The 11255-nt window shown below is 39.6% G+C and overlaps 1 protein-coding gene across 4 annotated transcripts in view; it reads right to left on the reverse strand.

Moving 5' to 3' along the window:
* Magi2 (membrane associated guanylate kinase, WW and PDZ domain containing 2) overlaps positions 1-11255 on the reverse strand; it is a 1319799-nt gene that overhangs the window by 101939 nt on the left and 1206605 nt on the right. For all 4 annotated transcript variants that reach the window (XM_069996345.1, XM_069996344.1, XM_069996347.1 and 1 more), the window contains 2 exons: positions 2278-2463; positions 70-244 (listed from right to left, as the gene is read on the reverse strand). In XM_069996345.1, coding sequence (XP_069852446.1) covers positions 70-244; positions 2278-2463 — 361 coding nt within the window. The remainder of the gene's footprint in view (positions 1-69; positions 245-2277; positions 2464-11255) is intronic.

Below are 11255 nucleotides of genomic sequence, written 5' to 3' on the forward strand. Positions count from 1 at the left end.
CTATAGCCAGAACTGTCGCCAAACATTTGCCCACCTTCCCTTATCTCTCAGAATTAGAGAAAACTTTACCTATTTTCATGTCCTTGCAGCTGAAGTGGCTGAGGCGGTGCGGGTTGGGTGACAGGGCTGTTTGGAGTGGCTGGGCTTGGCTGGGCCAGAGGGCTCTGCTGGGCCAAGGGGCTGTGCTGCTGGGCCAGGGGACTCTGCTTCTCTGAGCTGGGTGCCGAAGCTGGGCTGTTGAGCTCTGATGAGGAACCAAAGCAGCAGATGTGGTTAGGTTGGCATTTGATCCCGGGCAAGTGGTGATCAGAGGTAGACACTCTGCCTCTTCAGATGAGTTCAAGACTTGGATCACTTCAGTTTCAGTAGATTAAACTTAGCAGGGTTCAACCCACTCCTGCAATGAGTGTTCTTTCATTACTTATAACCAACTGTATCAGACGAGGTTACCTTGTTACCTTGTCAGAAGAAAAGATTACCCAGACAAACCTAACCTCCAAACAACCCACCCAAATTCAAACAACAAAACGCCAGTAAAAACTAAGAAAAAAGGAAAAGACATAACCTCTAGGACACATCCCAACATTTTTTTGCGGACAGAAAATGTTTTAGTCATACTCTTCAACTCTATGAAAAGGGCTCTGTAGCTTAAGGTACCTTCAAACTCAAGATCCTCTTGTCTCAACCTTCCTTTAAGTGCTGGCATTGGAGTCATGGACCACTATACCTGGCTCAATAAGTCATAGTAGGTTACAAAGAGGTAATCTTAAATGGCATAAGTGCTTTTTATAATCTCTGCTTTAGTCACCTACCAGTCTTATCATCTAATAACTTCTGTATCTGTACCACAATTCTTTGGAAAGAAGGGCAACACTGAGCTCAGGAAGATTTCTAAAACTATTCTTTCCTGCCAGAAAGCTGCTTTATTTTTTATCCCGAATAACAGAAAATTTCCCACTGAAATCATCTCCATAGGACGAACAAACACATTTCACATCAGGAAGACGGAGAAGCACATCGGAGTTTTAGTGATCAACTGTGCATACGGCTTATTTCCATTGGGTATTTTATATGTTTATGTCTGTAGATGACAGGTTTTTGAGAAATGGTCTTTGTCTTCTTTTTCTCTGGTTGGGTGACAAAAGGGGAAGGATCTATTAGCATTCTATTCCACACCCCTTTCTTCTTTCATAGCCCACATATGTTAATTTCTTCTCCATTTTTATCAGCATTTCTCACCCTTGACATTCTTAACATTTGGGACCAGAAAATTCTTTGCTGTGAAGGGCTGTCTTGTGCAGTTTAGAATGATTAGTGACATCTCTGGCCTCTCTCCACTAGATGACAGTCACATCCCTACTCCCGTCATGACAGTTAAAATTGTCTGTAGAGATTGCCAAATGTCCCCCAGGGAGCCCACTTCACCCTGGTTGAGAATACCATCTTACATTTAAAGTCAAGCGTCTGTGTAGCCATTTAGTGTCTGAACATCGATAATCCTAAAATGGAATGAGGAGGAGTACCGAGTAAAACAGGGGGTAGCAAATAGGCCTATCAGCCTCTATGTGGGACATGATGGTTCATTCACCAGTGAGCTCCAGTGATGGAACTCTTGGAAGACATTAACAAACCAGCAGCTACAAACTAGTAATGAACCCACTGGGTGTGGAAGTGATAGACACATGCTGGATTGCCAATTCAGAACTGTAGGCCCCTTAAAGGCATGATTGTGAGCTGTGATCTTTACCACTCTGCAACCTCAGGGGGGAGACCTTGTACAGAGAAATTCAAAGGCTGAGTGGGAATTTCAAATTCCTATCAGACGCCACATTTCCGTACACCACAAAACTTCTTGAAGCTTTTCAAAATCAATCTGACTTTGAAGAATCCTCCAGAGATAAATAAGGTGTTTTTTTTTCTTTTCATTGTTCAGGCTTGCAACTCTATCTTTTCTGTCTATAGAACTCTGGGTTAATGAACATCATTAAAAAAAATGACACTGAGGGTCTTCCTCTACCGAAGGATCAGAAAAGCCCCTATCTTAGGATTCACACTATTTAGCCTGTAACTCCACAGACCTTGATTTCTGGATGAAATTGGTGGTGAGGAAACAGAATGTGGGATGCAACTGAATGTGAGTTTGTGCAAAAGTGGAAATTATGGTCAATCTCTGACAGCAGCTGAGAGGACTCCAGGACCCTGGAAGCAGGCTGAGGAGACCCCAGCGAGCATGCCCATGTCCTGACTCCCTCGGCAAGGCTGCCCTGCGGTACTCACCCTCCTGAGGAATGATGCGAAGGGTGACACTAAGGCCTGCATCCTTGATGAGCTTCACGATGTCAGCGTGAGGCATGTTGATGATGGACTGGCCGTTCACTGCTAAGATCCGGTCTCCCACTTTCAGTTTTGCACAGCGATCTGCAGGACTCCCATCAATGATGCGTCCAATTTTATGGGGCACAGCTAAGAAGACCCCAACAGAAATAAGTATGAGGGACATCATCAATACATGCTCTATCTTTCAGTCTCAAACCCAAAGAAACAGTACAATGTCAGAATTCCTTCTTTTGTCAGTGTATTTGCCTTTTGTAATCATGATCATTTCTAGTAAATGTAGTCCTGTGCATACTAATGAGACCAGAGTTTATAGTTCAAGTCCTTTGCAGTGACAGGCCAATTCTAAACACATAGACCAGATGTTCTCAAACTTTGTGTGCATCCTAATTACACCTGGTTTAAAATGACAGTTATGGCTGAGTGCTGGTGGTTTACACCTGTACTCTTAGCTGCTCAGGAGGCTGGGATCTGAGGATTACTGTTCAAAGTCAGCCTGGGCAGAAGAATTGTGAGACTCTTCAGTTAACCACCAAACAGCTGGAAGTGGAGCTGTGGTGCAAGTGACAGACAGCTAGTCTTGAGTAACAGCTCAGGGACAGTGCCTAGGTCTTGAGTTCAAGGACTGGTGCACATGTGTATGTACGCATGTAAGTGCACATGCACATGTGCATGTACACGCACACACACAGACACACGACACACAAAGACAACAACAAGACAGCTACCTAAGCCTCTGAATCCAAATCTTACTGGCCAAGGACCATGTGAATCCCAATATCTGGGAAAGAGCTGAGGACCATGGGTTTCTAACAAGCTCCCCGGGAGCATCCAATACATTTCAGTGAGTGAGACACACAGAGATACCACTAAAGAGCTGGTATTCTACAGATAATAATACAGATTCAGAAAGATACCAGGAATACCAGCAGTTGATTTCTATCCCTTCTGTTTTTCTGAGGGAGAAAATAGAGAAAGAAATGTGTATTAACTCGGGTAGTAGCCACCTGGTAAAGAAGTTATATCCAAATCCTTACTATCTGCTATTTAGTTTTAAATTTTAACTGGCTCTTTCTGTTTTATGTTACTATGTGGCCTGGAGAATTTGAGGCCACACACACAAATCTATAAAGACATACTTTTAAGTGGTATGAGAAAGAAATAAAAAAATGCTACCAGTTGAACAATGATCCTCCTTTGATTGTGAGATGCTGTGCAACCCATAAGTTAATAAAGATAAAGAAAGGCTTCAGAACTGCTGGGACATGATACATTTGTGTATGCATAGGAAGGGTCAGATGCAAGAGAATGGAGATTTTCCTAGTAGATTGACTTGCATTCAGTGTAAATGGTTGAATGGGGTTGGATATCAAAAGTAATTGGTGTCCTTAGGAGTTCCTTTCAGGAGTTTATGATGTGGAAAACTGTTGTCTTTCGATTCTCTATTGAAGACAGCCCCAGACAGGAAATCAGCTGTCAGTGACTCTGCTTACTGAATGGAATTGAATATTGATTTCATCTTCAGCAATGGACAGGGACACTATCCACCCTTCTATATGCTCCAAGGATGTCTACTCATTGAAGTCAGTGAAGGCAGAACACCAGCTAATCACCATGATAAGGAAGGACAATTAGCAAGTTAATGAACCAGTACTTTGTTCACTCTTCTATTGTGAAAGGTTATAGATAACATATGAAAATATTGGCCAAGCCTGGTTCCCTGAAGTGAAGCTCATTCTGTCGGAAACTCAAACTCATTTTTATTTACCACAAGCACTAATGGGTTTAATTTAGAATGCCTTACATAGAGCATACTAATGATCATCTTAGAGTATTAGCATGGTATGTTTCTCGGGTAGAAATAGAGTACGAACAATAAGTGTCTTTAAAAAATAATGTAGGTACGCAAAGTGTTAAGTTTTCAAGCATACGGTGAAGTTTCTCTACTGCTTTTGCTCCTGTTTGTGTTCCAAAGTGTCTTAATGGTCCACGAATGATTTGTTTCCCTTGTCTACAATGTGTATACTATTCCCCATCTTGTTATCTTGGGAAAGTTATCTAATTTCTCTAAGTTTGGTTTTCAACAGTAAAATTGGGATAGTAATATTAAATGAACTATCATACACAATCATGGCATGAGCCATTTATAAGATTATTTCTTTGTTGCTTTGTATGTCCCTCCCCCACAGTGTAACCCCCGCTTTCACTATATTTGATGTCAGTATAACATGTGGAGGAGATGGGGACAAACAAGTCGTTTAAGGATTCAGGTGGACCTGTTGCAACAATGAGAAGTACAAAATGTCATGTCAAAACCAGCTTTACAATGTCGGTGTGGGGGGGGGAGGGGGGTATAATTGGGTGGGGGGAGGGGGGTAAAATTGGGTGGGGGGAGGGGGGAGGCGGGGAAGGGAAATGAAGGGTAAACAAAGGAGGAGGCTGCAATGCTTGGTAAGAAATGTATGCATTATCCTGCCCATGTAATTGTAGCCCCTCTGTACAGTATGTTCTCAAATAAAATAAAATACAATTAAAAAAAAATCATGGCATGAGCATAATCACTACAACAGTGCATAGTACAGAAGAACTGATCTGTAAGCACCCACGGTCGTTCTGTTTATTGATATTCTCTTCTAAGTATCTCTTATATCACAACGGATATGTGTATGCTTGGTTGTTTTTCATGCGGAACAATATTGTAATAATTTGAAACAGAAGGAACACTTCCTTTATGATGACAGAGAGCACACATTATCTCCTAAGTATCACACAGGAAAACACCTTGTTTAAAAGATAGAGGTGTTTAGGGATTAGATGCTGGATGAGGTGAAGGGTCTAGTTTTCAGTTATTTCCAACAAAATATATTACAGGTTTTTGTGGAAAATCATCAGTTTTTAAGTAAGATTTTTTTTTTCCGGTCCTGGAGTTTTTGGACTCAGGGCCTGCACACTGTCTCTGCTTTTTTACTAAAGGCCAGAACTCTACTACTCCAGCTCCACTTCTGGCTTTGGGGCAGTTAACTAGAGATAAGAGTCTCATGGACTTTCCAGCCAGAGTTGGCTTCAAACCTTGATCCTCAGATCTCAGTCTCCTGAGTAGTTAAGATTACAAGCATGAAACTCTAACACTTGACCATGAAGTAAGAATTTATTATTCAAAGGAAAATCAAGGAAGTAGCATTGTGGCTCAAATGGTAGAGGACTTGCCTCGAGCTGAGGAGCTTAGGGACAACACCCAGAGTTCAAGTACCACGACTGAACCCCCTTCCCCCCAAAAAAAAGGAAAATCAAAAGTTTAGATCATTTGATTATCTATTTCCTTATTTAATGAAATTGCTAATAATTTTAATTTTTTGAAAGTTATTAGTAATTTCTGCTATCTCTTATGAGTACTTTTTGGAAACAAGCACTGTGATAAGTGATTTATATGCCATATGTATAATATAAATATATCATATATATTAGAGATATAAATCTATAATGCATATTTATATATAGTATATAAATATAATTATATACACATATGTTTATATACACATAATTATATTTATTTTTAAGTATAAGTATAATATAATTTTTAACAAATTATACAAGGTACCTGATATTATTATTGTGGTACACAGATGGTGTATATATATATATATATATATATTAGCTAGTAATTTGCTCAGCATCACATAAGGCAAACATGACTTAAAACCCCAGTAACTGTGATAGCAGATGACAGATCTCTTTCTCTTGGTGAGCATTCTATACTGCCTCTCTCGACTTCACTGTCTCTGACCTCTAACCTATTCCTCAATTTGTGCACACCTGCTGCTTTTATTTGGGACTCCAGCTTGCCTCTAAGCCAGCAAGCACAAGCAGTTCAGGAGTGGTTCTGATCCAGAGAAGGGCAGAAGCTAGGAACTGGGCTTGAAGTGGGTTCTTTGATGCAGCTGTCTTCTGACAGGTGAAGTGCGGGGAGAGGAGAGAGCAGAGGAAAATTGGATATTCTTCAGATCCTGTTTAGTTCGAACTTCACATCCTAACACCATTTCTTTGCTTGAAGTAATTTCTTTGGGTATTAGAAACTGACATTTGAAATGAAATTCAAAAATATATTTCAAAACAGAGACAAATGGTGTTTGGATGGTTTGCTGTCATGATTTATTCATGCCTCTGCTCCTTTTCTACTTACCATGGGTCTTCTGGAATGTACCGGGCATAAAATCCCAGATATTTTGAAATACAAACACACACACACACACACACAATTTTGTATGCTAAGTAATAATACTTGTATTTGTTAATTTCCAGACACTGTATTAGACACTTTAGCTATGAAAATATAATAATCACACTTCTTAATTCACTGCTAAGAAAAACATGTGTCAAACCCAGTATCCAAACCCTTGCCCATAGTTTCAAACACTGGGATAATTTTCTTTTTCTTCTTTTTTGTTTAAATAATTTTTTCTCTTTTAATTAGTTCTTTTATGTGGTACTGAGGATTAGAACCCAGAGCTTCATGCATGTTAGACACTAAGCCACCTTCCCAGTCCCAATTTTCTTCTTCTTTTAAATTTACTTTTTATTTTTCTTCTTTTTCTTTTAATATATGAAAGGCTGGAAGAAATTTGAATTTTGAGGGGGAAAGGTCTGACTGGTGAGACTGTTCAAAAAGTACTCTTGAAATTTTAAGATGCAAGCTTCACTGTAAATGGGATTTGCTAGTTTCAAGGCCATTTTAATTTGTTTATTCTTTCAGTAATTATAATGGAAACCAAAATAAAAGACCAAAACCAAACAAAAATATTCAAAAGTAACCACATGGACCTACTGGGTGGCTTGCGTAAAATATGGATGAACATACAATTTAGCATACAATTTAGAAGTATATATCTGAATTGATCCTGTGTGGATTATAATGTGACAGTGGGATGTCCTATTCTGGTCTGGTCTATTTGGAGTTCTAAAAGCTTCTTGTATCTGAATAGGCCTATCTTTTTGCATGTTTGGGAAGTTCTTTGCTAGGATCCTGTTAAACAAATTTCCTAGACCATTAACTTCTGTCTCTAGGTGCTTTTCTACACCCATTATCCTCAGATTAGGCCTTCTGATGGTGTCTTCCAAATGTTGAATAAATCTATTTCTTGGATTTGTCTTGGATAGTTGTATGTTCTCTCTATAAAATCTAGGCTGTCTTCAATCCCCAAGATTCGATCTTCTGCATGGTCTAACCTACTGTGAAGACTTTCTACTTTGTTTTTTATTTCTTTTCCTTCTAATTGGTCTGCTTTGATGGCTTCAAATTCTTTGTTGGAGCTTTGTTTTAGATCTTGTATGAACTTCTTCCTTAATTTGGTGTTCGGTGTTTATTCTTAAATCACTTAGTTGATTGGTTATAGTTTCCTTGGACTCCCATTCCTTCTGTTGGGCTCCATTCAGCATTCCCTTTGTGGTCTCCCTGAATTCTTTCAGCTGTCTGTTTATGGATTCCATGAATGCCTCTATTGATCTTTGTCTATTCTCATCCCGCTCTCGAAATTCCTGTGTTAATCTTTGATTAGCTTCCTCATGTTCATGCAATTCCTGGTCTAATTTGTAGAAGGGAAGGGCAAAAACAAATCGTTTAAATAGGGATCCAGGTGGACCCATTGCAACAATGAGATGTACAAGTCATTATATTGAAAGGTAAACTACAACTTTGGCTGCACGGGTGGGGGGAGGGTGAGTGGGAGATGGGAAGGGATGGGAAGGGGAAACAAAGAAGGAAGCAACAATGCTTGATAAGAAATGTAAAATGTACGCATTATCTTGCCCATGTAATTGTAACCCCTCTGTACAGTATTTTCACAATTAAAAAAAAAAGTATATGTTTGAGCCGGGTGCCAGTACCTCACACCTGTAATTGTAGCTACTCAGGAGGCTGAGATCTGAGGATCACAGTTCAAAGCCAGAATGGGCAGGAAACTCTGTGATACTCTTATCTCCAAGTAACCACCAGGAAACCAGAAGGGTGTTGTGGCTCAAGTGGTAGAGCAATCATCTTGAGCTGAAGAGCAGAGGGACAGTGCCCAGATTCAGAGTTCAAGCCCCACAACCAACAGAAAAAAAAATGTATATGTTCAGTAACTGGAGGTACCTGCCATAGTTTCATTACAACTGTTTTCTATTGACATGGACTTTAATCAAAACAGTAATTGCAACTCTTGGCAGCTGATGGCAGCCTCAGTTTTTTTTTTTTTTTTTTTACCAGCATCTCCCCTACATATGTAAGTACATTCAATGTGGATGTCCAGCAAAGCTTTGGTGAGGGGTGTGTGCTCACAGTGGATTCTATCTGGGAACAAGACACAGTTCCATTTAGTCAGTGATAAGGTCTCCAGAGCTTATGACCCAGTGCTTTCTGTGCAATGCTAATGGAATTATAGAGCAAAGAAGAGGCCCTGACCTTGGTTTCTATTATTGGGATGAACAGTCCTCATTAATTCCCCAAGAATTGATGACTAAGGTAACTGCCTGAGCACAGTCCATTTAGACGCATGCCTTGCAGACATTGTCTGCCAGGAGGCAACATAAATCAAGTCATTGGATCTGTCTTCTTGACACTGTGTGCTTAGGATACACAGATATTTGGGAAAAGTCACAATATGTCATTTGACTTTGGTCATACTGACATTTGGGAAGGAGACAATATGTTACAATGAGCAATTTTAATTGAAAATCGCAAATGATGGAGAAGTAAACCCATCTTTTCTATTTCATGATTCATTCCTGGGTGAAGTGCTACATTTTGATTGCAATATGTTTTATACTTTTCTACAAAAGAACAAATCCTTTGGCGTTGTCCAACATACCAAACTTATTTTAATAGGAATATTTGGAGATAGTAAGTGGGACTGGATAATCTCTAAAGTCAGAGGTAAAGACAGGGATTCTTGGGGTCTCCATCTCATCACCACAAAAATACCAGTTCTCCCTTTTTGGCTGTTGGGTTCTCTTCTAGGACCTACATTATAGTATAGATTACCTACATTCCCTTAGTCATGCTCAAAGTGGCCCCCTTCAGCCAATGAACTCATATTGAATTTACCCTCTGTTATTCTCCATAAAGAAGACAGACTGGTTACTTTGGAGGATTTCTCTTGCTTTTGTAATGAGTTCTTCTCAACATCCTGAGGGAAGTGATTATTAGATTCCTCTCCTGTTCTACTTTCCTATTATTTCCTTGTTTATATGTATTTTGTTTCAGAGAAAGAAAAGCTTAAGACTTATGTCTGTACTTAATTATCTCCTTATTAACTGATCCCACTAAGTGGGCTTGTATATGGAGAACACTCTCTAGTGAAAGTGGATTTTGCATCCGTCATGTCAAACTCCTGAGCATGACGAAGATCAAGACTTCAAAGGTAATCAATAGCATAAGCTCTCATTATCCCACAATCCGATTAACTTGTGAAGTTTAAATAATATTAGCTTAAAGAGTGGGGGAAGTAAGTTAGGGCTTAGAATTGGTGACAAAATGTGATAAAAATACTGTATAATTCTAGTTTCTCTCCTTTCAGTATCTGTTGAAAGTATTTGGTGCCTAGTTTGATAATAATGGGGTGGGGGCAGGAGGATAAATCTATTGATGCATCAATCAATACATACCCACATAGCATGTTCTTTGTAACAGGTGAAATGAGGCCTCATGAAAAGGCACACCAAACAACCAGAATATTGATCCTCAGGAAACCCACAGTGTGGTTGGAGAGACCCGGGTTAAACATGTAAAAACATTTAAGTAACAAATGGAAAATCCATGGTAAAAGTAACAAACAACAAGAGTAGAAATGAGGGGTGAACTTCTGAGTCCACTTGTGGACTCTCAGAATGGGGAGGAAAGTAAAGGTAGTTCTGTCTATAAGTAAATGACAATGTTAGCTTCCTCAGGGAAAAGGAATCTCATGATGGTAAAGACAGAATTCATTACATCCAGAAGGGGAGAAGCAAGGAGAGATGCTTCATAGGCTGGGTCATTCCTGCTTCTGTAAGCTTCTTGATATGACTGGTGCCTTTAGTCTGCTTCTCTCGATGAAGGCTGAATATATGGTAATACTGGAGTATTACAATGTGTTCCAAGCTTTTTAGTCAATGGAGATTTGGGGGCTGTCTTGCAGGTTGAACTCAGGGCCTTGCTACACAGGGACATTACCACTGAAGCCAGGGTCCCATACCTTTTAGTTATTTGGATGAGGTCTTGTGGTTTTTTCCCTCCTACCCATGACACCCTCACATCGGTGCTTATAGATGTACATTAGCACATGTCTAACTAATTATTATTTTGTTGAAATGGAGGTCTTACTATCTTTCTCCCCCAGCATGGCCTTGAACCATGATCCTTTCAATATCTGTCTCTAAAGTAGTTGAAATTATGTGCATGAGCTACTTGGCCTAACATGATGAAGATCTGCTCTACTTCAGTCTTCAGAAACTTAAGTGTAGTTTTGATCTTATTTTTGATCTCTGCTTATTTTTAATATCTCCTTCCTAGAAGTCTGGACTTAATATATTCTGCTGTGATAAATCCACTCAGCTAGATGTCTTTCCTGAAGTGAGACACACCATCCTCTGAAAGAGTTTTGGTCACCAGAGGTAATGAAGATGTGGGGAAAACATGTGTTTTGTATTTTACAAATTCATATGTTGAAATTAAGAAAAAACAGTCCGCATAACTTGTTTTCTTTGGGAAGTCTGTGAAATTTAGCTTTCCAAAACTGAAAACATCTTTCCTGAAATTCATAGCCAACCAACTTTCAAAGTCCCAAACTGAACAGCTGGTGTTTTAAGGACTGCATATTCAAAAAGTACACCTTCCCCATTTCCCACCCCAACACCCATGAGTCAGTTACTTGTGGTTGAACAGTTTAGTTACCCTCCAGTTGGTAATAAGC

Source organism: Dipodomys merriami, unplaced genomic scaffold (genome assembly GCF_024711535.1).
Source record: "Dipodomys merriami isolate MVZ:Mamm:240054 unplaced genomic scaffold, mDipMer1.0.p SCAF_5, whole genome shotgun sequence".
In the NCBI taxonomy this organism is placed as follows: domain Eukaryota; kingdom Metazoa; phylum Chordata; class Mammalia; order Rodentia; family Heteromyidae; genus Dipodomys; species Dipodomys merriami.